Source organism: Pan paniscus, chromosome 12 (genome assembly GCF_029289425.2).
Source record: "Pan paniscus chromosome 12, NHGRI_mPanPan1-v2.0_pri, whole genome shotgun sequence".
In the NCBI taxonomy this organism is placed as follows: Eukaryota; Metazoa; Chordata; class Mammalia; order Primates; family Hominidae; genus Pan; species Pan paniscus.
This window is the reverse complement of record NC_073261.2, coordinates 99,930,449-99,958,045: the sequence shown is the minus strand read 5'-3', so window position 1 is coordinate 99,958,045 and position 27,597 is coordinate 99,930,449. Positions and strand designations below refer to the sequence as shown.

The window sequence follows — 27,597 nt, the reverse complement described above, 5'->3', positions numbered from 1 at the left end:
GTTTCTGAATCTCAGGAAGCAGAGAGGCTGGGGCTGCTGCCTGAGGGGAGGCTCAGGACCAGGCCATGCATGATGGAGATGGCTGGTTGTGGAGGCAGCAGAGGCTTATGTGCTACCAGGGGCCATGTTTAAGGATCCAGGGCACTAACCTAGCCCCACCCCAAGGCTGGGGGTCAGGCAGGCTAGCGAAGGTAAGCCAGGCTGATGTTTGCTTTCCAGCCAGAGGAGCAGAATTGAATGGCCTTCTGCTGTTACAAGCTGCTAGGGGCAGGAGAAGGGATGTCTATAGTGAAATTTCTAAGGACCAAAAGAGAACTGCCCCCTCCTGTCTTCCAGCAGCATACACCAAGGAAAGGGACGCTGGGGGCCAGAATCCCTGATGCTGGAATCTGTGCAGGGTCATCTGCACCGTTGTTCTTGCTATTCATTCTTGGTGGAATGCCCTCCACCCCACCCTGGACTCAGCTTGAGTGCCTGCTCCTGGAGGTGCCTCTGTACCCGCACCCCAGCTGGGTTGGGGTCCTCCTCTGTGCTGCTCCTGCCTCCTCTCATCTTACTGAGTCCTGGGGCTGCTTCCCTTGCCTTTTCCCCTCCTGACCTCAGGAGGGCCCTGGAGCACAGCATCCCTCTACCCCAGAGCCCCACATGGTATCCTGTGCACCGTAGGATGCCCAATTACTGTTGAAAGGATAAAAGAGTGAGCTCAGGGATCTACCTGAAACAGAGTCTAAAGGTTAAAAAGAGAAACACTAATTTTTCACAGCATGGTAACAAGAGGTTACTTCTTTTGATTCTACATTCCAAATAACCTACAGTATGTCCCAAGAGCCTTCTTTCCTCCTTCTAGATATTTCCTTGCTACTGTGCCCTATTTTTCTTTTTCTACTTATGTTTTTTTCCTTTGCACTTTTTCCTAACCAATTCTTGCTTACCTTTCTCACATTTATCTAATCATATTGAATTTAAAAATGTCTTAGAGTATTCTGTTTATTGAATACAAGTATGAATGCTAAATTTTCAAAAGCTAGATAAGTTTAATGTCTTAAAAAAAAACACCTAAATTCACTAGCATTTTCCATCCATGAGGTCATCAGGTGATCTGTGTTTTTAAGGCTTGGTGACTACAAGGTACAACAACAACAACAGAAAATATCTTCTTCCTTGGTTCTCTGGAGGTCCTCCCCTGAAAGGAGTGAATTTCATGAGGCCTCTTATAGACCCTGTGCATCTTTAGGAAAAAGCCCATGATCCTGCCCTAGCCAAGGCATTGATCTATGCTGAATCTCGCTTTCCACATCCATAAAATGGTAGCAATTCCACTCAGCAGCTCTCAATGGACTCAGCTGACCTTTCTGAAACCTAAGACAGATCCCACTTTTTTTTTTTTTTTTTTTTGAGACAGAGTCTCACTCTGTCACCCAGGCTGGAGGGCAGTGGAGTGATCTAGGCTCACTGCAACCTCTGCCTCCCGGGTTCAAGCGATTCTCCTGCCTCAGCCTCCCAAATAGGTCAGACTATAAGCATGTGCTACCATGCCCAGCTAATGTTTGTATTTTTAGTAGAGATGGGGTTTCACCATGTTGGCTAGGCTGGTCTCGAACTGCTGACCTCAAGTGATCCGCCTGCCTCGGCCTTCCAAAATGCTGGGATTACAGGCATGAGCCACCGTTCCCAGCCAGAACCCACTTTTTAATTTCCATTCTTCTATTACCCATTTTGGTAACTGAGTATATAATTTATGTAATGAACATTTACTGAATTCTTTCCAGAGCCAGGTGCTGAGATTCAGGGATGAATATGATATGGATGGCACAAGATCCCAATCAGACGAGACAGATGGACTAGAACACAGGCAGGTGGAAGGCAGGGTGGTGGGTTTACCAGCAGGACTGGCTGGGCAGCCCTGAATGGGGGAGGAAGTAGGCGGTCAACCTCACCAGGGCTGGGGGTCTTTGACTCATGTTTTCCTTATTGTAGAACATGTTCCCCAATGAGAATTTAGAAAAATACAGACATGACTGCATTCTGAAGGATGGATGGATTTTCCTTCCACCCAGTTTGTTTGCAGCCGTTCCTTTGCCTACAGCTCTCTTTCCAACCAGGCCTCAGTGTTTCTGCTTCCTGAGCCTCTGGGAAGCCTGTGGCTCCCCTTCATTTCATTGGCATTTGCCAGGGGAAGTCTTTGGAGAATCCTGGTGGCAGCCACATTCTGTGAACCCAGTAGCGTCTGCGGTCTTCATCCACTGCCATTTACAGAACCGAAGTGCGAGGGGAGCACTGCTCTCCATCTGGCATCTGAAGGGAAGAAGCAAGACCTGGAGACAAAGTGGGAACTGCCAGGCTTCTTCATGACACCAGGACTGCTGCAGAGGGAGCTGGGGTGGCGGGGCCTCCACCCGAGTCACCAAGAGCCTGGCACCGTGGAAGCTGTCCCCATACCCTCACCCCTTATGGAAAAGCCGAAGGCCCTGTGCCTGCCCTAGGCACCAAGGCTGGTGTAAGGGTCCCTGGAGAAACTCAAATGTGGAGGCTGAAGCAGTCACAGGGAGGGAGGGAGGGAGGCAGGCAGGATTACACAGGGGGTGGGCCTTCAGCAGGCCTGCTCTCTGGGGCAAGCGCTACCCCTGCGGATGCCATCCCCAAAATGAACGGCAGCATTGCGGACAAATGTAAATCACACACCCAGACGTTCTATGATTTTCTTTTTGCCTCTTGTGGAGTAGTTTACAGGTATGATGAGGTGAGAAGGAAGCCATCAGCTAGAGATTAAGAAGAAAAATGAAAAATGCTCCTCTTCGCAAGGCGCGCACGCACGCACGCACACACACAATTACACACAGCGTCCTAGGCAACCTCGCCCAGCGCGGCCCACTACAGAGCCCCTTCCTGGAACTCCCATGGAGCTGGGGTGCAGGGGAAGCCTTGGAGAGACATAGCTCCTGGGGACCCTAAGGCCACTCAGGTTTCTGGGCCCGAGCCACGGTGGGGCAGCTGCTTTGTGCGTGACCTCCAAAGTCAGGACCTGGCCTGTCCTTTGTGGTAGGGTCGCGTTCCAAGCCGGGTCACCGCAAGACGGATCCCGCCAGGCCTCTCCAGCGATGTTCTGCCTCCCTCCCGCATCTGAGCCTCTGCACATCCCGCAGGCAGCAAGGCAGAGAGCCCCGACGCGCCGGGGCAAGTGACAGGGGTCACCCAGCAGAGCTCGCGGAAATGGGAGGCGCCTTCTGGGCGCGCCCTATGGGGCTGCTCCGGGAGGTGGCCGCCAGGGGGGCGCAGTGTCTCGGAACGCGAGGACCGCGGGGCCAGCTGGCGTTGCCAGGCTCGCCGCCGTGGCGGTTGCCAGGTGACCCGCCGCTGTTTACCGTGGGGCGGAGCGGAGCGCCAGGCTCGCTGTACTCGCGCACCCACCATGGCCTCCCGCAGCGCGGGCACCCTACTGACCGAGTTCAATGCTGCCTACGTGCCCCCTGGACTCATGCCCGGGTAAGGCCGAGGGAGCGCCTCCTCCCCTCCCCCTTCCACTAGCGCCCTCCTCGGTGATCGAAATTCAGCCCCCTGCCCCCGGACTTTGGGGTTGAAGGAACCCCGAGGAGCCAATTTTCCACCCGACGGGGCGAGGGGCCTTCCTGGAGGTTTGTGGTTTCAGAGTAGGAAGTGGGCGGGCACGGGCGGGGGCCTCCCCAGATTCCCCTTCACAGGAAGGCGCTCCCTGGCAAGTGGGGCACAGCCAGCAGGGCATAAGGGACCTCGCATGGATGTAGCCGGGGAAGGGGGAGGAGATGGAGCCACGTGGGGTTTAGTGCTTGGAGACGCCCCAGGCGGGCAGCCTCCAGCGCTTACAGAAAATGCGAGAAAAAGCAGGCCCTTCCGTCCGGCGCACAGGGCCAGCACCCAGCATTCGGGCAAGGTCAGTACTTGTTGGTTGAAGGAGGGAAGGATACCGGGTGGGTGCCCGATCGAAGAGCCTGGCAAGGCCGGAAGATCCGTAGTTAATGGGTCATGTATGCAGTACCCGCCCGACTTTGCGGTCGGTCCTTTCACAGACCTCCCTTTATCCTCCCAGAAGTTTTTCTTGGAAAGCTTCCTGGCCACTTGCCCTGAGCGCTGGCTGGCTGTTTAGCACTTTCAAATACTAGGTTACACCTACCTTTCTTTACTCTGGATATTTTCAGACTCCAAGCATCTAACATGCAAGTCTGGCTGTTGCCTCCTGTTCTTTGGCTCTTTCTCCTACAGTGTCTGATGTTTCTACTCCGGACCGCCTCTCCCAGGGTGTAAGGCTGTCTTTATCCCTCCTACCAGTCAGCATGGGTACTGAGAACAGGCACTGGATTCTGAGAGGCAACCTGTACAGTATCAGCAAATCTGTATAGAATGAATGAATGATCCTAAGAACCCTAGTCTGAAAAAAAGAGTGAACGAATGAATGAAATGAATGTCTTGAGAGTTCTGCAGGCAGAGTCTCCAAATGGGTGAAAAAGCCCGCATGCTCTCCCCTGCAATAGGAACAGATGGCAACATGAAGAAAAGTGTATTTGGTATGAAGTTGGGATTGTTTTGAAGCAGAATAAGCTAGACACAGAGGTGCTGTGACATTCAAATCATTTCTGGAGGCTGCATGAGAAAGTAGCAACCAGGGGCTGGTGCTGTAGTTTTAACCTAGCCCATTTGTGGATGCGACCTCTCTCTGGGCCTTGGAGGGAGCTCAAAAGCTACCAGGGTTCCCATCAGACAAAGCTGATTTACCAGGTCATGGTAGTTTCCCGAAGCCAAGCCAGGTGACTTAGGATTTGCCCGTTTTCCTTTATTTAAGACATTCATGTGGGTCAGTGCTTGGGACATGCCAGGTGTTATGTTAGGAGGCTGGGAAGACAAAGACAAACAAGTGAGGGGCTGCCCTAGTGTGGTGTAAACACATAAGGTTTAGTTCAAATCCATTTTTGCAGCCTTGGATGGTGGTGCTGACACCACATTCTGGGTGTTCATCATGAGATTTGATTTTATACATTGACTTTTTTTCTTAAGCCTCCCACAGTCTCCAGTTGGAAAATTTTCTATTGTCTGACTCCTGGACATTTCCCATCTGGGGAGCAAGGCCTGGTGCTCCTGCAAACCCTGCCCCGCAGTTCCCCAACTCTGTTTGGCAGGGGTGGGAGCTGCAGGTTTCAGAAGCAGTCCCCAGGGTGCTTTCCTATTCCTGCCACTTCTCAGCAGTTCCCTTGAGCGCCCTGTCCTGTGATTGATTTAGAAATGGCAATAAGAGGATCATGAATGAGGCTTCAAGCCTGGACTGGGCTAGTTTGAGCAGCTGAGCCCATATCTGCTGCTTTCTTATCTAGATCTTTCTGGAAGGGTTGTGTTCCCCTTAAAGATTCCCATCAGCGAGGGATGAATTGAGTCATTTTGTGTTTCCAAATGCTACCTCGTTGGCAATTCTGTTAACTTAATGAAAGAACCCAAGATTCCCGACCACACTTGGATAATTCTTATTTTTGTGTGTCTGTTCAAACACTAATCACAGGATTTTAAAGCACAGCCAGTCTCTTCTGACACTCACATCACCCTGCTCTTACCTGCTTTATTCATAGAGGCAGAGAATATTCATGCTGGTGTGGACCTCAGAGATCTTGTAGCCCTGTCCCCTCCTGTTCCAGATGTGGTCGCTGAGGTGTGGGCGGACTTGCCTGAGCCCCACGCTGGTGATTGGAGTGCTGGGCTGGAGCCAGGTCCCTAATGCCTGGCAATAACACCATGATCTCCTAAGTCTGAGCTCCAACTATGTACCAGGCACTGTGCTGGGCCCTTCACAACATTTTCTTCTTCTTCTTCTTCTCCTTCTCCTTCTCCTTCTCCTTCTTCTTCCCCTTCCCCTTCCCCTTCCCCTACCCCTTCTTCTTTTTTTAATGGAGTCTTGCTCTGTTGCCCAGGCTGGAGTGCAATGGTGCAATCTCGGCTCATAGCAACCTCTGCCTCCTGGGTTCAAGCAATTCTCCCTACCTCAGCCTCCTGAGTAGCTGGGATTACAGGCACGCGCCACCACACCCGGCTAATTTTTGTATTTTTAGTACAGGCGGGATTTTGCCATGTTGGCCAGGCTGGTCTCCAACTCCTGACCTCAGATGATCAACCCGCCTTGGCCTCCCAAAGTGCTGGGATTACAGGCATGAGCCACCACGCCTGGCCTTTTTTCTTTTTTAAAATCATCACAATAACCCAGATGAGGAATGAGCAGCTTGCCCAAAGTCATTCAGCAAGTTGCCGAGCCTCGGCTTTGTGACTTCAACACCCCAACTCACCCCACTATCTCCCCAACCGTCATGTGGTGTTTCACACTGCCTCCCTCATTTAGCAGGGAGGGAATGGGGTCGACAGTAAGAGATGGACTCTGGAGCAAGCCAGCCTGGTACGAATCCTGGCTCCATGACTTCCTTACCCTGGGCAGGTTACTTATCCCCCCTGCCTCACCTACCTTATCTGTTCAATGGGGATGATCACGGTGTGCAGGTTAAAGAGGTTTCAGTTAGTTAACATGTGTAAAGCCTGGCACTTGATCATTGTTAGCTGTTATCATTAGTTAGATCTCTACTGTGTTCAAGATCTGGTTCTAGGAACCCCGGGGAACATGAAATAATAACCAAGCTGGTCTTCAGCCTCGCCGGCCAGGGTGCTCCATTTGGTTCCATGCTGTTCCTGGGGACACAGCTCCTAGGCACCTTGCCACAGGCAGTGCCTGCCTACGCCTGGCCTGGGTGCTATTCCTGCAGTGGGCAGGAGCTCTTGGGTCAGAGCCCCTGAGATTTGAAGGGGTTTGAAGGGATGAGATTGGCCTCAGTGAGGATCCAAGCTTCCTGCTTGCAAGTCGGATCTGGGTGGCATCCACTCCTCATTCTCTGTTTCTGGCCATGCCTCACCGGCTCTCAGTGCAGACACTTGGCCTGCGCCATGCATTCATTCATGCCCAGACTGCCACTGCGCCCCATGCCCACAGCTCCTGCCCAGCGGCTCTCACCAAGATTGAGGGCAGGAGGATTTGCCTCCCAGCCCCTCTCTCTGTCTGCCTGGGGTGGCAGTTGTGCCCACATCTGTCACTGAGCTGGACCTCGGAGACTTCAGGGGCCTCTGGTCCTAAAATCAGTGCATTCCACTCCATTGTCAGGAGAGTGGTCCCACAAAGGTGGCTGTGTCCCCATCCCCAGAATCCCTGTACAGCAAACACACACACAGTGGTGTGCTGACAAATGTTTAACAACCAGTTCTCTGGAGCAAAAATGCTTTGATTTGTAACATTCATCCATATCTGTGGTATAAATACTCTCACCAAAGCTGATTTCAAACTATCAACATAGTGTCCTTAATTGCAGAGTTGGGGAGGGATGGATGCACAGCTGTGCACCATTATATAACATTTCCACCCCACAGATAGAGTGGACATGACAACCTCAAACACAGGCGATAGTAACGTGGCAAAATAATTAGGAAGTGAGGAGTTTTGACTGTCTCCTTTGGTTTCAGTGTGTTTTTCTTTCCTTTGAGACAGAGTCTTACTCTGTCACCCAGGCTTGAGTGCAGTGGCACGATCACAGCTCACTATAGCCTTAACCTCCTGGGCTCAAGTGATCCTCCCACCTCAGCCTCCTGAGTAGCTGGGATCACAGGTGCGCACCACCATACCTGGCTAATTTTTGTATTTTTTGTAGAGACAGGGCTGCCCAGGCTGGTCTCGAACTCTTGGGCTCAAGCCATTTGCCTGCCTCAGCCTCCCAAAATGCTGGGATTATAGAAGCCACCATGCCTGGCCTAATATAACATATTTAATTGTAATGGAATATAATTTGATATTGAATACTGGCTTGTTTAATAATAGACTTAACAATTTCCTGAAAATTTAGAAGTTGATTCCCTTGAAGCCAGTAGGCACTGCCTGTAGCCCACTACTGCCTGCCCCTGTGATATGGTTTGGCTGTGTCCCCACCCAAATCTCATCTTGAATTGTAGTTTCCATAATCCCCACATGTCACAAGAGGGACCAGGTGGGGATAATTGAATCATGGGGGCAGTTCCCCATCCTGTTCTCATGAGAGTTAGTTCTCACGAGATCAGATGGTTTTATAAGGGGCTCCCCATTTATTGGGCACCCATTTTTCTCTCCTGCCGCCATGAGGACAAGGACATGTTTGCTTCCCTTTCTGCCATCACTGTAAGTTTCCTGAGACTTCCCCAACCCTGCAGAACTATTAGTCAATTAAACCTCTTTCCTTTATAAATTACCCAGTTTGGGGCAGTTCTTCATAGCAGCGTGGGAACAGAGTAATACACTCTGCCAGCTTCCTGGGGCCTGGGGCCTTACCCTTCAGGGAGAGAGGTCAGGCCAGGCTTGGGAAGGGAGGGTTCCAAAGCATTTGCATTTCCAAAGCCCCTTCCACTTCAACCCAGGCCCTGGCACCCAAGATGCAGCCCTCCAAAAAGGCCAGTGCATCTTGGGGTATGAAACAAAGGCCATCTGCCCAGGAGGAGGTAGGGGACCCTTTGTGCCCATTCGTTAGTATTAGAATCTCCTGGGGAGCTTTAACTATGACCTGTGTTCGGGCCCCATCTAGAGATTCTGATGTCATTGGTTGGGCTGGGCCAGGGCTGCAGGAGTTTTTAATCCTCCCAGGCAATTCTAAGATGTAACCAGGGACAGGAATGCTTGTCTGAGAATTTCTATGGCCCCTTGCATTGCAGACCACTGTTGAGAAACTGGCAGGTGTGGTCCTATTTTCAAGCATTTGAAAGAAGGGACCTCCTCATGTGAAGCCTTCTACCTGTGCCATTCTCCTTGGCACACCCCCGCCCCCAGGCTGAGAGGTCTGACTGAAGGAACAGCAGGCGCTACTTTCGTTGTTCGGTTCTCATATCCAGCTGAGGGAACAGATCATTGTCCCAGATTCAAGCCCAAAATACAGAAGCAGGAAGTAAATTCTACAGTCCCTCAATTCTTCTCCCTCTTGGCCCTGTCTCCACAGGGAGCTTCCCTCTTTATCCCCCCAGGAGGCAGCCTGGTCTCAGAGGGCCTCACACGCTTAGGGAGCCTCTGGCCACTCACCTGCCTTTCTCTGCTGCAGTATCTTCTCTTCTGGAGGATTCATAAGCCACATCATTCCCCACCCCTTTCCCAGGACCTCTGCCCCAAGACCAGCCCCTATCTCTTCCCTGGAATTCACCTCTGAGCTGTTCAAGGACATTTCATAGGTAACTGGTGCCTCTCTACCTTGAGGAACTGTGGAGCCCCCTAAGAACAGGTGATCAGGGGCTTCTGGAGACTTGGGCTTTGCAACAGGGATCCTCCTTCTCTCCAGAAGAAAGGGCAACCCTTTAAAATGTGCCACCATTTGTCAATTCCATTCAACAGATATTCACAGAACATCCACTGGGTGCAGAGAATGCCAAGCATGCCAGTATGAGTACAACAGAACCCTACTTCCCCAGAGAGCCTATGATTAATACAGAAAGAATATTCCAGTGGCTCAGATTATTGTGATATGAAAGAATGTGAACTGAGGCCAGGTGCGGTGGCTCACACCTGCACTTTGGGAGGCCGGGGCAGGTGGATTACCTGAGGTCAGGAGTTTGAGACCAGTCTGGCCAATATGGCGAAACGCCATCTCTACTAAAAGTACAAAAATTAGCTGGGCATAGTGGCGGGCACCTGTAATCCCAGCTACTTGGGAGGCTGAGGCAGGAGAATCGCTTGAACCCGGGAGATGGAGGTTGCAGTGAGGATCATGCCATTGCACTGCAGCCTGGGTGACAGAGTGAGACTCAGTCTCAAAAAAAAAAAAAAAAGAAAAGAAAAAGAAAAACAATATGAACGGAGACATAGGAGAGGTGCAAAGGGCAAAGACAGTTCCATGGAGCAGGCAGGCAGGGTCTGTGGGCTGGGTCATGGAGGCTCCATGGGAAAGAGGGCATTCAAGATGGACCTCAAAGGATGGGTAAGATCACAATGTGGGAAGCGGGGAGAGCAGAGCCTTCTGGATGGAGGATGTGGCTTGAGACAAAAAAAAAATGGTGTGGAGTTGCCAGAAGGATGTTCTTTCAAAGCAGCAAATGGCCTCTTCAGCTGAAATGGGAAAACTGTGATGACAGTGGATGATGCGGCTGGAAAGCATTCTCACAGAGGCCCTGGCACGGAGGGACTGACACCTGGCCCCGCTTGTGCTTGGTGTCACAGGCAATAGGGAGCCCTTGAAGGGTTTTGCCCTGGGGAGGAATGTGATCAGAACTGTCCTCAGTAGGAGGCGTTATGGAGGAGAGGATGCATTGTGGAATGCGGACATGCCGAATAGTCGCTGGTTAATCAGTTAATAAGGTTGATCATGGGATCTCTGATGGCTCATGGTAATTAGTTTTAATGTTGGCTGTGGGGCCAAGCAGTGCTATTAAGAGTCAGGGAAGGGACTGCTCCTTTTCACACAGTAACCCACAGTGGGCCTTAGAATCCACATGTGACCATTGCCCAGGGGTCCGGCTTGGCACAGTCTCCTGGCTTATGTGGTGTACAGATGGATGGAGGGACAGGGTGGTGGACGGGAGCAGATGAAGGGGTTGAAGAGGAGGTGTGGTGGCACCAGCCAACACAGCAAATGCTGCCACTCGATGCCCTGTTATAAAACTTGCCATTCCCCTCTGTTCCTCCCTACCTTGGCCTGCCTCATATCAACACAAACAGGACTGCAGAAGGCTCCACCGTGGAGCTCAGGGCATGCTCAAAGGAACACAAATGCAGGTGCATATAAGGGACACAGACCTAGCTTGCCAAGATGCGCCCACTGAGTGCTAAAGAATGTGAACCTGCCCATGTGTGCACACACACCTGCCTGAGCAGCAAGCCCTGAACAGAATCCAGGCAGAACTCAGGAGGATTGCGGAGGAGAGGGCTTCTATTCTATTGGGATGCAAATATCGTGGCATTCAGAGAAGGTGGAGAAGCAGGGAGCAGAGGAGGAGTATGGCAGAGAGCTTGGGGGCGAAGAGAAGAATCACGAGAACACATCATTTTTCTATGGCTCTTTTCTTCGGAGGAGCCCAACGCCCCTGTAGGCGGGATGCTTCATGCCAACATGTGCTCTGCTGATCAGAGCCACACTCCTCTTAAATCAGGACTCCAGGGCATGGTGCCCCCAGAGTTTCTGGAATTCTGCCTCCTCCAGTGAACATTTGTTGAGCACTTGTCATGTGCCAGGTGCTGAGGATAAAGGAGAACACGGATTAGCAGAAGAGACAAGTTCATTCGGGTCTGAGTGTGGATTTAAGGATGACAGTCCTCTCAGCGAGGCAGGTGCTAGGTACAGGGTATGCAGTCAGGGGAGGTAGCAGAGGGCACTGGATCCTTAGGAGTGGGTGGCAGATCCCCAGATGGGCAACAGGGAAAATGCATCCCAGGGAGAGGAACTCCATGCAAAGGCCCAGAGGCCTGAAGAGCAAGTGGGGCCCCAGAGACTGGGAGTAACGCTGCTGGGGCCCAGGGCACCTACAGGGCAGTGATGGGCGAGAGGAGGGATGGCTCTGGTGCTGTGTGGACGGCAGGCTGGAGGGGGTGATGCTCTGTTTAGACCAGGGAGGAGATTGGAGATTGTCCAGGCAAGCAATGAGGGAGGCTCGCAGCAGTGGGATGGAGGAGGGCCACAGGCCGGTGGCTAAGGAGGGGCCTAAGCAGGACTTAGGGAGAGGTCAGATGTGGAGGGTGATGGAGGGTGATGGAGAAGCCATCCCAGTTTCTGGCTTAGGCGGAGGTTGGAGGGTGCAGGGATATACTGGAGGAAGAGCAGTTTCAGTGGCGCTGAGTCTGTGGCGTGGTGGCCCAGCCTTGTGTGGGCAGCCAGGCATGTGGATCCATTGCCAGAATGGTAGAGGCTGGAGACCCAGATCTGGCTGTCATTGACATACGGGACATGTTGGAAGTCTAACACAGATGAGATCTCCCAGAAGGAATGGGTCCCTGGAAAGAGAAGAGGACCCTGGGGCAACACCATCGCCTGGGGAAGGAGCCAGACCCAGGGGCTCCCCCTGCCCTGGGACTTTCCTCAAAGCCTCACCCCAGTGGACACTCGTCATGGAGCTCCTCCAGTCCCCACCCTGGGAATGGCCTTCCCTCCTTGTGGTTGATAGCACTAGAACCTTGACCATGGTCCCACTTGGGTTGGAGCTGGTTGTACCCAGGCCAGCGCAGCATGGCGCCTGACACATGCACCCCATGACTCAGTAAACACCGAGTGAGGACTGGGCTCGGGGAAGGCAGGCTGAGCACTGTGGGTCTTTGTGTTCCCAGCACTTAGTGTGGTGCCAGCACACAGCAGGTTCCTGATAAATTAATGTTTCATGCCATCTGACTCTGTTTTTAAAAAATGATGTGTGTACAAAGAAGAAAGCCACAAATCACCCCAAATCCAAACACCCTGAATTATCCAGGATCAACGTTTGGTGCATTTTATTCAGAGTTTCTCTTTATGTGTATATTCAGATGAGATCGGGCACGCTCAGGGTGGTATGGTTGTAGACCTTATGTGTATATTCAGATAAAGGACTAGATGGAGGAGTGAATGGACGGATGCATGGATGGATATAAAGACAGACAAAAGCAACTTTATAAAAATATAATCATACCATATTTGCTATTTTAAAATGAAAAGCATGAAATTGAATCTTAATAGAACTTAACTGAAGAGAAAGAAACTGAAGTAAAATGGAAGAATAAGTAGATTTGAGACAAGTGTTAATTCATCACAAGAGATATTAGTACAAAAAGATCCCACTATAGGAGAGAGAGAGAGGATAAAAACCATCAAAGGACTAAAGCCATTATGTTGTACTTTTTTCTAACGATGTGTTTCAATTTTAGATGCCATGGGTTGACTCTGATTTAAAGAGATTCTTAGTAAGTGCACCCCCATCTCCCCTCCACCCACCCCCCAATTTTTGTTGCTTAAATTAGTTTTACTTTGACAGGTTTTATAACATTTACATTCCATTCTGTAACTAGCATTCACCTAGTTGCTATTCCTGGTTCTGCACTTCAATAGATTTGAAGCTCACCACCACTCATTCTAACAGAGGCTCTACATTACTGAGTTGTTTTTTTTTTTTCTTTTGAATCATCTCTTGATTGGCAGGATTTTGTCGCTGAACATGACTTTCAAGAAGAGCTTGTGGGTGCTTTAGTTGCTGAGCCCTTTCATGCTAGGAAAGGGTGGCTTTGTACCCCCGTGACCGCCTGGCTGGTGTGGTATTCTTGGGTTATGCTCTTTTCCCTGCGGAATGCTGTGGGTATCTTCCTTTGCCTTTCATTCTATCACTTCATCTTTTTGCTGGGGTTGGCAGCACCTGGAGACGAGCATCTCTTCCATTCCCTACATTCCGAACCACTTGAGAAAGAAGGTGAAAGAGGAATGTGGCTGTTAGAGAATGGGGTGAACACAGCCTCAGAATGAGACAGGCACTGGGGCCGGCCTCCTCCCCACGGGCAGAGCCTGTCCATCTAACATCTAAGGCTTGGAGGGGCGGAGCAGGCTTCCTTGCTTCCAAGGAGGAGAAGGAGGGAGGGGAGAGGTGGGCCACAGGCTGCCCGATGGTTCCAGTGTGGGAGGAACCTCCCCTCCACGTGGGAGGAGCCCTCAGGATAGAGGAGGCAGCATCTCCCCATGTCACTTGTCTTTGACATCTTAATTTATTGAATCTATATCTTGATTAAGCTTCATCTACAGCACGAAGTGCTCTCAGGAACTTGCTTACACGTCACAGGTTAGGTTTTTTCCCAAACAAGTTTCTTCATCAGTGCGAATGTTGCAGCGGGACAGTGTGAGCCGAGGACATTGGATTTGGCAACAGCAGGACCTGATATGACCTTAATTTAGATGTAGAGGTTCACGTTTCAATGGTGGGTCTGAAGGCAGACTGAGGGAGGTCAAGGAAAGGGTGAGAGTTGAGAAATCAGGCAGAAGATGCAGCGTATTCCTTAGCGAGCTCCAGAAGGAGGGAGGGAATCTGCAATCCCGCCTTCCTCTTCGCCATCTTTAATGTCTCCTCTCTTGGCTGCTTCCCCTCTGCCTATAAACGGGCACCAGCCTTTACTGTGGAAATGTACAATCTAGGAACCACGGCTCATGCCCACTTACAGGCAGAGGGGAAGAGGCCGAGAGGGAGGGGGATATTAAAGATGACGGAAGAAGGGCAGAGGCTGAGAGAGACAGGGAGGAGTCGGATGGGACAATGAGGCCTTGGGTGAAACCAGAGCAGGAGCTCCAGACCCAGGAGTGGCGCCCAGGCCGGGAGGAAGACTCTGTCTCCTGAAGCGGCCAAGGTGACCACACAGCCTCACAGGAGAGACAGCAAGGCACCCACCAATTCCTCCGTCTTCCCAGTTCCAGAGGAGACCTGGCCTCCACAGGGAACTCAGGGGGCCAAGGAGGAAGGGCACTGAGGTGGTAGAGAAGAGTCAGGACCGCCAGGGTCACGGTGTCAAGGGCGGCGCCTCTGTGGCATCCAGGGATGTGAGTAGTGAGGCTGGAGGGGGTGCCTGTGCAGCTGGGGTGGAGCCTCTCCCCTCTGCAGCCTCATTGCAGCTCTGGCCCAGCCAATGCCAGATGCTGTGAGACCCCAGGAAGGCACAGCTGTTGAGGGTGGTGGGACCAGGAGCCAGGGCAGAACTCACTTTGTGTGAGCTTCCCTACAGTGAGCAGTCCTGTCAGCAGTCACTCGGCTTCGCTTCCTTGCCTTTTTCCTGAAGACAAAAAGAAGGAAACCATGCATTGCTATCTAATTCCAGGCAGCGCCCGTTCTGTTGGTGAGGAGACCGAGGCCCAAGGCACAGGGAAAGACCCCAGAAGAGGTGAGAGTAGGGGACGGAGTTACATCTAGATGGCTGTGATGACTCTGCAGGACTGGGATATAGAGGAGCTGATGGGGCTGGAGAGCTGGGCCCGGGTCAGATCACAGATGGCCTCGAATGCCACGCCGAGGATCTGACTCTGGACTAAAGTTCAGTCTGCTGGAGAAGGGATTGCAGGGGCAGGGGTCTGGTGCGGTTAGAACAGTGAGGTTGTTATGACCACAGGCCAGGTACAAGGGCACATGGCTGGGCTCAGGTGGTGCAGATGGAGCTACAGGACTTGGTGACTGACTAGATGTGGGTGAGGTGGATGCCTCAGTTTCTGACTTGGATGGCTAGGGGGAACTTTTCACAGAGATGGGACCAGACTGTCAGGGAAGGTGGGGGTGGGAGACCAAGCCTGGGAGACATCCAAGGGATATGTCTGGTGTGCAATTGTACATAGCAGCCAAAGGCTTGGAGAGAACTCCCAGGCGGGAGCTGTGGACTGGGTTCATCTGCACACAGGAGGTGGCTACGGCCATGGCATGGCTGCCATCACCCAAGACAGACCCCGGAGGTTCACCAGTGCTTAAGAGGCGGGCAGAGGAGAAGGCTCATGAAGGTGTGGTCAGAGATGTTGGCAAAAGCAACAGAAAGGAGCAAAGGTGTCATCCAAACCAACAGCAGCGTTTCAGGAAGGGAGAGGTGGGTGATGCCCTGTGCTACTGGAAGGCCCAGCAAGACAGAGCGTGTCCACCGACCTGCAGCAGCAAGAGCACAGGCGGCCTTGGGAAGAGCGATTTCAAGGGCCTCATGGAGCAGAAGTCAGACCCCGGAGAGTGAGGCATGCAGGGGGGCACAGGGCCATGCTGCTCGGCAAGCTTCCACATTGGCCGCGAGTCTGGCGCCTGTACTCTCTGGGTGTTGTTGACTCTCCCTTGCTTTGTTAAAACAAGTCTTTAGCTCTTGGAGCGAGTCTCATTTAACCAAGGATCTCTGGAGTGCCTGTGTCACCAAGGCCTCCGCTCGCCCATCTCCTGTCCCTCTCCTGGAACCTCCTTGGTCACAGAGGGTGGAAGACTCCTTGTAGGCTCTCAGAGCTCCAGAACCTTAGTCAGCTCTCCAGGCTGCCTGAGGAGCGTGTTGGGAGGCTGCTGTGCTGGGAGCAAGGCTGCGGCGTCCTGAACCTAGGCCTTGCTACACCACATCTCCCACCCATCGCTGTTCACTGACCGGGCCCCCCACCCGCTTCTCATACTCCCCCTACTCTTTCATGAGATAACTGCAGAATGTGGGAGCCAGAGGAGGCCTTTGCATCTTCAGGCCAACGCCTGAGTAAATGCGGGCCCCTGGAGGGACAGTGATTTGCCTACAGCATTGACTGGGGGGTATCTGGTGTTCTGGCCCCTGTGTAAGCCCCTGGTCTGGAGAGAGGAGCATCTAGGCAAAGACCTCTGTGGGGAGGGAGAGGCCCAGAGCCCCTTGGACTTGGCCATCCCCAAAGACCTGAGCAGGTCAGTGCACCTGGGGAAGCCCCTTAGGGCCAAAGATGGCCACCGGGCTCCCCTGACTCTGCCCTTCATCTTTTTTTTCTTAATTGTTATTACGTTTTTATGGGGAGACAGAGTCTCACTGTGTTGCCCAGGCTGGTCTCAGAACTCCTGGGCTCGAGTGTTCTTCCCGCCTCAGCTTTCCAACGTGCTGGGATTACAGGCATGAGCCACGGCACCCTCCACTTTTAAGGGCCTCTCTTGGAACAGGCCTGGGGCCCTTCACTGATCTGTGGCTCCACCACCCCCACCGTGATCGGCAGGTACCAGGGCCACGTCCCCACTGTGGCCTTCTCCTTTGGCGCTCCCTACGGCACCACCACCCTCAAGTACTTCCAGGACCACCGCAACGCAGCCATGGAGAAGAGCCACACTCCCTTCAGCCAAGGCGGCCACTTCCCCACCATCTTCTCCACCAACCCCAACCTCCTGCTGATGGAGCGCGCCAGCACCCGGGACCGCTGGCTGCACAAGCCCAGCTACACTCGCTTCAACCTGGACAGCCATCGCTCCACAGAGCTTACGAATTTCTACCAGGTAAGCTGTGTGGGGCTGCCCTGTGGCCTCCCCTCCTGCCCACCTGCCCCCCCCATGGGAAGGGAGTGATGGCCAGGGGCCAGGGGGAGACCTCGCACCTGCCACAGTGTCTTGATTTCCTTTCTCAGAGCCCCTGAGCCAGCAGGGAGCATGGTGGGCTTGGCTAAAGGGAGTAAGGAGGCTCAGGACTTTGCCCCTCTGATCTCTCCCCACCTCCTGGGGCTTCAGGACCTCCAACTCCTGCTCACTCCCACTGCCAGTGGAGCTAGGGGTCTCTAGGGACCTGTCTCTAGGCTCCTGCCCTTACCTTCTGCCCCCTGGAGTCTCTTGGATCTGTGGAATGCCATATATTTTGTAGGTGAGTATAAGGTCTAAGATCCACCCACCAGATGAATAACACATGAGCAAAGGCCCCACTACAGCCCCCGGCCCCAGTTCCAACCCCACGGCATTTATCCACCTGCGTCCTGGAGCCTGCTCACCCCTCCCTGCCCTGCAGCCCCCGGGGGGCATGCTCTGAGTCACTCTCAGCCCCAGCCTGGGTGAGACTGCCCTGCAGGGAGTGAGCTCGAGGAAGGGGACCCACCCACACCCCTGTTGTTCTTGTCCTGCTGTTCAGGCTGGTAAAGCCTCCCTGGATATGGTTCAGACACATCCCCAGAGACCACAGGTGCACGGGCCTGAGCTGGCCCTTATGCCCTTGGCAGGGATAAGGGTTCATTCTCTCCTGTGTTCCCAAAACCTTACTCTCTCCATCACCTTCTCTCACAAGCCTCCCCCTCTAGCCTGATTGCGAGGACAAGGTGTGTCCTTGCCCCAGGGCAGAGAACTTGTATGAGTAAGGCAGCTTCCTCGGGAGAGGAGGAGGTTGATGCCACCAGACTCTGAGGCATGTGCGACCATCTCAGGGGGTCTGCCAAAGCCTCTCCCTCCATCTTGGCGCTCAACAGAACATGCCCCGTACAGTGGGGAAGGAGAGGGGGGAGGAAACACAGGCCGGGCGGACATGGTGCCTGTGTGCACAGCAGATGTGCGTACGCCTGCGGGGCTGAGTTATTGTACTCGGTCTGAGCTGGTCTCTTTTCTCGTTTATTCTCCATAGCAAAGCTGGTCTGGTGGGTGTCGTTATTCCCATTAGGCAGATGAGAAGTCGTGACTCAGTGAGGACACCCAGCTGGTTGGCAATTGAGTTGGGGCCCCAGCAACTCTGGGACTCCTCCAGGGGCATTAGGGGAGGTGGCCCCCAACCCTGCCCAGGTGCAGCGAGGCATGGACTGCAGGTGCCTGTGGTCAGTCCTGTGCACTAACAACCTGTCATCTCTTCCTTGATTGAACCATAGATGGTCCAGCAGCATCGGAAGTACTATCAAGACAAGACGGGCACGGTGCCTCGAGTCCCCTACTTTGCGCTGCCCGTGAGGGAGCCGGAACGGTACCCCCTCCCCACCGTCCTGTGAGTGCCTGCCCTCCCTTCATCTACGCAGTCAAGAAACGCACCCATGGGGCACCTGCTCTCGGCCAGGCATGCACAGCACACAGACTGAGAAATGAGTTGAGGATCTTGCCCTAAAACGTGCAGTGCAGAGAGTGATGGTTACAGAGCAAGGGGGTCAGGGCATTGGCAGCCTCAGGGGGGATGGTGGTAGCCTGAATGGGCGAATCAGAAAGAGTGCTTTCCCGGCCAGATGCACTGGGAGTTTGGGAGAAGCTCCGTAAGCTTAGTGGGCCTGAATCTGCGGACTGATGCCCCGCCTGCAAAGGCAGCCTGGCAGCTACACTAGTCCTAACGTGGGCACCAATGCAGAGAGCAGTAAGGAGCTGCTGCCCTCTGGTGGATACAGAGGGCACTACACCGAGCAGGAATCTCCCCCGGTCCCGTTCACATTTGGAAAATGTTCTCCTAAGGACTTTCTGTCCATCTAACTAAATAGGAAAGTTCCTTGCCTCCTGCCCCTCTCTGCTTTTATCTAGGAGAGCTCCTTTCTCCAGGGAAGGCCCACTCTGCCCTGAAAGATGACTTAGGTACTGTGGTTTCTGTGCTCTCTCCTTCCTGAAGCGCAGGCAGGGGGATCATTGGCTCACACGAGGTGTCCTGGAGTGGGGTAGGGTGGTGGGTGGTGCCTGGCCTGGGAGGTCAGTGGATAGAGCTTGGGATTTAGCTCCATGCCAACCACTCCCGGCTTGCCTCAGAGTCCTAAGATTCACCATCATCCTTACTGATAAAACAGCATCTGTTTTCATAAGTTTAATGGTTTTTAAAGAAACAGGCTTCACTGCATCTAAAAGTTCCTTTTTGCAAGTCAGACAGGACCATTTTACAAAAAAGGGAACGTGAGGCTCATTGATCGCCTGGGGAACTTGTGCTGCGTGGCCTGGATGGTTGGAGGCAGAGCTTGGAAAGGAAGCAGCATCTCCCATCACCACCTCTAGGACTTGGGGGCTCTCTCTAATCTTGGAATGGCTCTGAGCCAGTCCATCCCTAGAGTATAGTGGGACTCTCCTGGGGACAGGTATCCTCTTGAGATGGCTCTGGCCAGGATCTGCCCCCCATCCCCATCACTGTGGGGAGAGCGGGACATCTCAACTCTGTTCCTTCTTCAGGTTGCCTGGCCACTTGCACTGCTGCTGACAGTTTCACAACTAACGCAAAGGGCCAGCCAGGTGGTTGGGAGAAGAGGGTCAGTGACAGGCCTGAGGCAAGCCCCTCCCTCCCGGAATCCCCTCCATCAGCACCATCATCATTTCTTAGAACATTTGTTGTGTGTTTACTCCTTGTCCAGAGCTTCACATGCATTACTGCATTTATTCCTCAAGTCAAAGCTAAGAGGGGGATACCACCACTGGGCCATTCTTAAATATGCACACTTCTAGCAGGAGTTAGGACCAGAGTCCGCCCCAGGTCTGTCTGACATCTGTGTCCTCACTCTTAACCACTGTGCCATTATGTAAATACAGGCTATTCCCACCCCAAGTCCAGGGTGACTTATCAGGTGTTAAACTGACGAGTAGCTGGCAGGTCAGCTTGAGCTGGAAAGTGGGCACGTGGGGCTGTGGGTGGGCACGCACCACCCTCCTTCCCTGGCACACTGCATAACACCAGTCCCATCCTCACCCCTAGGCCTCCTCTGTGCCCGAAGAAGAAGTGGCACCTTTTAAGACTAGCCCCCGAGAACCTGAAGACCTACCAGACCTTCCCATCAGGGAAGAGGGTCTCTCCACAGGAGCGGAAAAAGAGAGACTGCTACTTTGAGTTCAGAGCATGAGACTTTAAGTTCAGAGCAGAGCCTGATGCCTGAGATCCTGGGTCGTGACCAGCCTGGCTTGCTTGGAATAAAATCTTTAGCCATGACCATGCTACCCACCTCTCCTCTGGATCCCAGGGACACTCGGCCACAGCAGGAAATGCCCCCTGAAGGTCACACAGCATTGTGTCCTAAGGGCCTGCGGAAAGCTCTGCCCCAGGGACTCAAGTCAAGGAAAAGTGGTGTCCGGCTACCTGGCAGGCCCAGCTACCTTCTCCCCAAGGTGGGGCAAATGGAGTTGAGGAAGGTAGGGTTCCCTAGTCTTAGTGGCAGGTCACTCAGGTACAGAGACCTCCCACCAGATTCCACTGGTATAAGCAAGGAAGTCCAATTACGCCGGTCTGAGAATGAAGGGGAAATGACCCCAGAATAATTGCACTGGGTGTGATTGGAAAGGAATTTTCATCAGAGCCCTGACTTGGCGTCGTTTGGTCCACACGATCACTTGTGAGGGAAGAGGTGTTATTATCCCCACTTTACTGATAAAGACATTGAGGCTCAGAGAAGGTGAGAAAGTTGCCCGAGCTTACACAGTTGGGAAGTAACACAGCCAGAATTTGAATTCAGGTCTTTCTGGCTCCCAAGCCCTGGTTTTTCCACGACACAGCCTGCTTGTGGTCCATGTGGAGACTGAGGGGCGGGGAAGACATAAACCTGGGGATCCTGAAGGAGTCTGTGGAGGGCGGAGCCTGGGAGAAGAAGCTGTGTGCAGCAGGCACCTTCTGCATTCTGCCTAGGCTGGCTTGGATGGGTGGATGCAGCATCTACCCCTGAAGCTGTTTCTAGAAGACAATGGGAGGGAATGACCTAGGACCAGGCAACTCTGCCAGGAATCCTTATGTTTCGGGGCCCCAGGCCGGAAGTGGATGCTGGTCATGGGTGCTGAAGCCGCATGCCTGGGGTGGTCTTTGAGAGTCTGGAGGGTCTGCTCCCACAAGGCTGCTGCTTCCTACCTCCCAGGAGGCTCCTGCCTGCTGGGGCAGGGGTGGGACGGGGGTGAGAGCCCCTCAGTGACAGGATCTGGGATGGGGACCTCAGACCAAGGCGGGGACCTTCTCCAACATTCCAGCACCTCTTAGATTTGATCAAGGGCACTCCATTAAGGAACAAGGCCCTTATTGTCCTTCAATGGGTGAATCAGGACCTAACTGCAAGGGGAACACAGCCAGGTTCAAGTACACCTGGGGCTGAAGCAGCCCCTCCTCTGTAGCCAGCGATTAGACACCTCCCCCAGGACAGTGTAAATAAGAAAAACCCAATGGGGGGCTTCTTCTGTGTCTCCAAGTCCCTGAGGAGCTGGACCCCAAAGGCTGTCTGTGGTAGCCAAATTCATTCCAGGGCTTGGCTGAATAGCAAAGCAAATAAACTCTGATTGCTGGTCCCACAATCAGGGCCAAGATGCCTTCTCCCTCAGAAGGCGAGTGGGGAGCCGGGCACAGGCTGGAATGGCTGCTATGTGCACGTCTCTGTGCAGCTGTGAACTGTAAGGTGCTGGGGGTCGGGGGTTTTGATGAAGGGAGGGAAGGACATGTATCTTGCTAGGGACCTTCATCCCATTTGGCTTGGCCCCCTGCTATGACATGGGTTGAGATTTGAACTATTCCCTCAGAAAGATTGCCACCCCAGCCTGCTTGACGTCGCTGGCACACTGAAGCCCTGGAAAGGGCAGTTCTTAATAAAAAGTACCATGTATGACCCTGCATTTAAAAAGCGATGATCTGATGGGCTAAGGAAAAGCTTTTTCTTTTCTTTTATCCAATAAACAATATTCTAGAGGTGAGGGTGGGCCCAGTACAAAGTCATACTTCAAACCAGCTCCCTCCAGTGCTGGAGGGGGTTCGATTCCTGTGGTCTCCCTCGAGGCTGCCACATCAGGTATTTGCCGCTACATCAGCATCCCCAGAAGTGAATCCGAAAGGAGCTGAAAGAAAGAATCCTGTGAGCCATGTGAGCCCACAGGTCCAAGGGGCCCTCTGACTCCTGGGTTCACAGTAGTCCTGGAGGCTCCCTCCCCGGCCTGCATCTCGTGTCCCTTTCTCTGGGCGACAGCCACTTTGCAGCCATCCCAAAGCAACCCCAAACCTTCTTTAAGCTTCTTTCAGCATCACCCCAAGGCAAAGGCAGGGCACCAGAAGGAACCTTGTGGTGCTCGAATCAGTGGAAAGAAATGGAAGAGATTCAAAGAGAAACTCCGAGCAGTCAGGGTGCCAGCTTCAATTATGTACTGGGCTGTGACAGAACAAGAGGAGTTAGCTTTGGCTGGGGTGGTCCCAAGTGTGCATCCTTAGAGAGGGGCCACCCAGGCCACAGGCCCTAGCAGGCCTGTTGGAATGAGGAGCCCCCTCCTCATCCAGGCAGTCAGAAGAGGGGAGGACCCCTGACCATGGCCACTCAGATTCTGTCTCTGGGGATTTGGAGTCAGAGCTGAGAGGTGTTACTCAGGAGTCACTGAAGGTCACTCAAGACCAAGGAGGTATAAACTTGACCACTGCAGGGAGGCCGTGCATGGTCTTGTGTCTGACAAAGTGGAGACAGCTGGTGCATAGCACAGAGTGAGCGTGGAAGGGCGATGGGAAGCAGAGACGTTGGCACAGAGGGATCCAGCAGCCCTGGGCTCCTGCCCTGGTGCTGGCTGAGGTCTAGCTCTTTGTTCTGTTTCCCTTAGTCTGTAAAAGCACCTTGAGTGGGCATACTTGAAATCAGCGCGCCTCTGAGACCAGGGGCAGAGTCGGACCCAGGAGCAGGAGACGCCAGCTCCACCCAGCTGGTCCTCCATGGCATGCGCTGCCTCCAGGGGGCACGCATCTCCCGAAAGCAGCAGCACCCCAAAAAGACTTCAACGTGGCCAGGGAGATCTGGAGATGGCCAACCTTCTCAAGGACGTTTGGGCCTCAGAAGACCCTTTGGGCCCCTCCTGCTCTAAGAAATAGAATTGGGTGCTTCTCTCATTGTTTCTTTTCTATGAGCTCCACCACCAGCATCTTCAGATCCCCCCTGTAAACCCCCACCTCCCAGTTGGCCGCTGGAGGCAGTGGGGTCGTCAGGAGCCTAGTGGGTTTTGGGAGAAGCACAGAGGTGTGTCGGCTGGCACAGGGAATGCTCTGAGGTTGGAGCTGTGACGTCATTCCCAAAGCCTGGGATCCAGTCCTCTCCTCTGCCTTTTAATACCCCAGGGTTATCTAATTTCTCAGAAGCTCCAGTTTTGCTGATTCTGAAAGAATCTGCAAAGTATTCTGGAAACTCACAGCCTTCTTAGGAATACTGAGATGTCCCATGGAGTGAGGAGAGACTGGGGAGCCCTTCCTGCTCCCACCACTCTTCTGGACAGTCTCACCCCCTCCAGAATGCCTTACTTCATGAAATCTGGAGACTTGGCCATTGCATGTTCAAACTCTGAGAAGGACAGCATGTTGTCATTGTCCAGATCCGACTCACTCAGGACCTGGCGAGAGAGCACAGAAGACAGTTGAGTGGAACCCCATGTCAGGCAGTGAGGTGGGGCACGCGGTGGAGGGGGAAAGCCACATGCCAGGGGCTCTCCCACATGCTTAACACTTGTCTCCTGGGTCCCCTGACCCCAGTGACCCCACAGAGATTAGGTTATGTGCACCAAAGTTTGGGACCCTACTGGTTGCCTCTCACTCCTGGGGCCTCCAGCACCAGCCTGGCAGTGAGAGAACAAGAATGTCCCCCACCTGCCCCACCAACCAGTACACACAGGGGCTCTGCACTGCAGGGGGCCCAGGCAGGCAGGGAGGCGGTGGTGACTCCCTCAACAGTGCTCATGGTTTTCTCTTCTAGTCCCCATCGAGACTGGAAATGCTGGACACTTGTCATGTTCTGAAAGCAGAGATCCATGCCCTGACTTGAGTTTGCAGGGCCGTCCTCGTGTTTGTCACTCCAGGACACCTGGGCACTGTGTTGTGCTGGGACAGAGTGGGGAGGGGATGTTGAGATGGGTCCCTCTGAGGTTGAGCTGTTGTTGGCCCACCAATGGCAGTCCCTGTCATGTAGGGAGGCCCCTCGAGTGGGTGGGTCGGGCTCCGTGTTCTGGGGACCCTGGAAAGGACTTGGAGGAAGGACAGAAAGTGGAGGGGCAGTTGCCTCCAGCTGTGTGCCCATTCCTCAGGGCACCCTGAGCTACTTGTCCCCTTGGCAGCCCCCAGGGAATGTGTGCACCAAAGGCCAATGTGTCATCTGCCTCAGGCTGGCCCTGGGTCTCCTCCCAAGAGGGTGGCCTGACATCCGGGGGCTTTGGGTGACAACCTGGCCCCTATCCCCAGCCCCAGCCACCAACTCCCAGCCCCCAGCACACACGTGGTTCGTGAGGTCCATCAGCAGGTCCTCAGACATGTCATCACTGTTCAGCAGTCGCAGGATGATCCTCTGCAGATCCTCCTCATCAATGAAGCCATTCTCATTAAAATCTGCAAAGAAGAGGCCAGGCCTGCATTAGACGGAGCTGGGGGCTAAACAGGAAGAGGACTTGAGGAGTCCTGGGGGACACAGCACCAGCCAGGACCCCACAGATGCCCATTAGCCTCTGGGAGGCCCCCCAGAGCCCAACTCTCCCAGGCGGGTCACACGTGTGTGCTAAATAACCCGTCGGAAATACCAGTGGTGGTAAGTATTGATCGTGTGTGTACTACATGCTCAGACCGCTCCTGAGAGCTTTAAGTCATTGAATCTTCACAATCAACCTTTTATTAGTCTTTTACCAAAAAGAAACTGAGGCACAGAGGGTTATATGGTTGTCTGCAGCACCAGGAAGTGGAGGGGGAGATTCAAACCCAGCCAGGCTGACCTCCGAGCCCCACATCCACCCCTGCACTTTGCAACTCTCCATCTCACAATTCAGAAGCCAGGGTGTCTTTTGGTGGCTGGGAGCCAGGCAGTGTGGAGCGGAGGGTGGCCTGGATCTGAAGTCAGAAGGCCTGGGTGCCAGTCCCTGCTCCTGTCCCGATGTGGTAGCTGTGTGATCTGGGCATGTGCCCTCACCTCTGCAGTGAAGGGGGGACAGTGGTCCTTGTAGACTGTCCACAGTGGGGCTGGCCATACTGACCCTGGCTATGCCCTCAAAGGGTTAAGGGGACAAGAGGCAATATTCCCTCCAACCCCGTGCATCCTCCTTCCTGAAATGGAGTCCAGAATTGGGCAAGAATGGGCACAATTTCTTCATCCCAGGCAAGCCACAGCTGTCAGATAAAGGGTAACATAACAGGGAGCCTGCAGACCATGGCAGGCTCCTTACATTTCACATCCCCCTATAAAATAACCCAGGATGCTGCAGTGGCCCTGGTGTGCACAGAGGGTTCCGGCCGTGGGGAGCCCTGGGGACTCTGGGGTGGGTGGCAGTGGGGGCGGCACTGGGACTTCCCAGACTTCTGGGGGCCGCACTGACTCCCGCGTGTGCCGGCTGCTAGTTCCTCAACTGCAGCCACAGCCCAGGGCCCTGCCTTCCAGGACAGCGCTCGGAAGTGCCCACCCACCGTCCCACCAGTCGGGGAGTGCTGCCCTGAGCCTGGCCAGGCCTTGGGTCCTCCTTTTAGGGCCATAAAATATGGTCATTACATAAACCTCCTGAGTACTGAAGAGTCAGGGTCCACCTGACCCTATTTCCCACAGAGCCACCTTGAGGGGTGCCCTTTATCCCTCAGGGCTGCCTAAATGGGTCTTCTCAACAGGCCTTGGAAGAGCATGACCTGGAGGGACGGCGGGTGGAGGAGGTGCCAGGCCACCAGCGGGCAGAGACCGAGGCACCCTGGGGAGCCAGGGACAGCGGCAGAGATGGAGCCACCCTGGGGTGCTTGGCAGGAGTGACTGGCATGGTGTGAGGGGAGCAGAGGGTGCGGGGAGGGCCTGGGTGGAGAAGCATCAGGGGTTAAGTCTGGAAGGCAGGCCGAGTTGTGAAGGCCTTGAATGGCAGGTGAGGCGATGTCCGGCATTCTCAGCACCACACCCCTAGAGCTCCAGCACAGTCACCCGAGCCCCTCACTGGATGGGCTGGGTGGTAAACACAGCTGCCTGAGTGAATTATAATAATCACCACCACAGCAAGCACAGATGTTTTTGCTGTGGCCAGGCAGTGGTCTAAGCGCTTTGCAGTTCACTGCATTTAATCCTTCAGAGATTATGAAACTGAGGCATGCACAGATTAAATAACTCTACTTACATCCTTAATCTCATTTCAGCTCATTGCAACCTTTAAATATCACCTATAAGCTAATGAATGCCAAATATATGTCTCCACCCTGGGTTTCTCCCCGAACTCCAGACTCACATATGCACCTGCCTTCCTGCTCCTACCCAATAGTCCCTCATATGCTACATGTCCAAGCCCAGGCTCCTCATGCTCCCCTCCCCAGCCCTTACCCCAGACCTGCTGCACTCACAGCTGTCCCCTCCCTAGGAAGTGGGACTCTTCGGGACTCTTCCAGCCACTCAGGCCAACCTGGAGTCACCCTTACCTCTCTCCCTTGCACCCCACAGGCGATGGGTTGGCAAATCCTCCCAGCTCCCCCTACTTCCCATGCACTACCCCACCCTAGCCCAGCCACCGTTGCCTCTCTCCAGGTCACCCTGGCAGTCTCTTGCTGAGCTTCCCTCCTCTCTCTCTGCCCCTGGAAGTCTATTCCCAACACAGCAGCCCGGGTGATCTGTTGATCGTCATTCCTTCCTCATTGCCCTCTTCTTGCAGCCCCATCTCACCCAGAGCACAGCCCAAGTCCTGATCCCCAAGTCAGCCCGCCCTCACTCTGCCTCCTTGCTCGGTCAAGCCAGACACACTCCTGCCTCAGGGCCTTTGCACGGAGGCTCCCCCTCCTCGGGACACTCTCACCCAGAGATCCTCTAGGTCTTTATTCAAGTGTCGGCTCCTCCTAGGGCATTACCCAGCCCCTGTGAAAACATGCACTTCCTATGTCTTCCCAGCTTTGTCCTTCTCCCATACAGAATACTCCCCAACACACTATGTGTTATTAGCTCGTTTATTTCCCTCCACTCGAATATAAATTCCACAAGGGCAGACATCTTTGTCTTTTTGCTCACTGCTATATCCCTAGTGCCCAGAACAATGCCTGGGACAGAGTAGACGCTCAATGGCTGTTGTTGAATAAATAACAAATGAACTACCCAGGGTAACCATTGGTAAGTGATGGAGACAGGATTAAACCCAGGCAGTCTCACTTAATGGGAAGTCTATGCTCTTAACCACCCCTAACTGCCTTTATTGCAATAAAGTGCCAATCTTTCATGGGCAGAGGATCACCCAAAACAATCACTACATTTGCCAGCCTCCATTGCTGCTAGATGTGCCCATGTGACCACGTTCTGGCCAATGAAGTGTAAGCAGAAGAGGCAC

General features: G+C 53.6%; 2 protein-coding genes across 7 annotated transcripts in view; one reads left to right on the top strand and one right to left on the bottom strand.

Moving 5' to 3' along the window:
• The first annotated feature begins 1,118 nt into the window (after positions 1-1,118).
• Positions 1,119-21,937, top strand: CIMIP2C (ciliary microtubule inner protein 2C). 5 transcript variants are annotated; one of them, XM_055108143.1, is made up of 7 exons: positions 1,119-3,483; positions 12,881-12,916; positions 14,804-14,866; positions 15,312-15,553; positions 16,662-16,935; positions 18,276-18,388; positions 20,054-21,933. In XM_055108143.1, the coding sequence occupies exons 1-7, from the start codon at positions 3,211-3,213 to the stop codon at positions 20,196-20,198; spliced, it is 1,146 nt and encodes a 381-aa protein (XP_054964118.1). In that variant the 5' UTR covers positions 1,119-3,210; the 3' UTR covers positions 20,199-21,933. The 5 variants fall into 5 exon arrangements, with proteins under 5 accessions (XP_054964118.1, XP_054964120.1, XP_054964119.1 ...); XM_055108145.1 differs by lacking the exons at positions 12,881-12,916; positions 20,054-21,933 and adding exons at positions 18,907-18,957; positions 19,537-20,040; XM_055108144.2 differs by lacking the exon at positions 12,881-12,916 and having other exon boundaries at positions 20,054-21,937.
• Positions 21,938-21,957: 20 nt separating this feature from the next.
• The window catches only part of CIB4 (calcium and integrin binding family member 4), a 60,016-nt gene continuing 54,376 nt past the window's right edge, over positions 21,958-27,597 (bottom strand). For both annotated transcript variants that reach the window (XM_063595035.1, XM_003827068.5), the window contains exons 5-7: positions 24,555-24,664; positions 23,591-23,679; positions 21,958-22,158 (exon numbers count right to left, since the gene is read on the bottom strand). In XM_063595035.1, the coding sequence (XP_063451105.1) occupies positions 22,128-22,158; positions 23,591-23,679; positions 24,555-24,664 (230 nt within the window). In that variant the 3' untranslated portion in view covers positions 21,958-22,127. The remainder of the gene's footprint in view (positions 22,159-23,590; positions 23,680-24,554; positions 24,665-27,597) is intronic.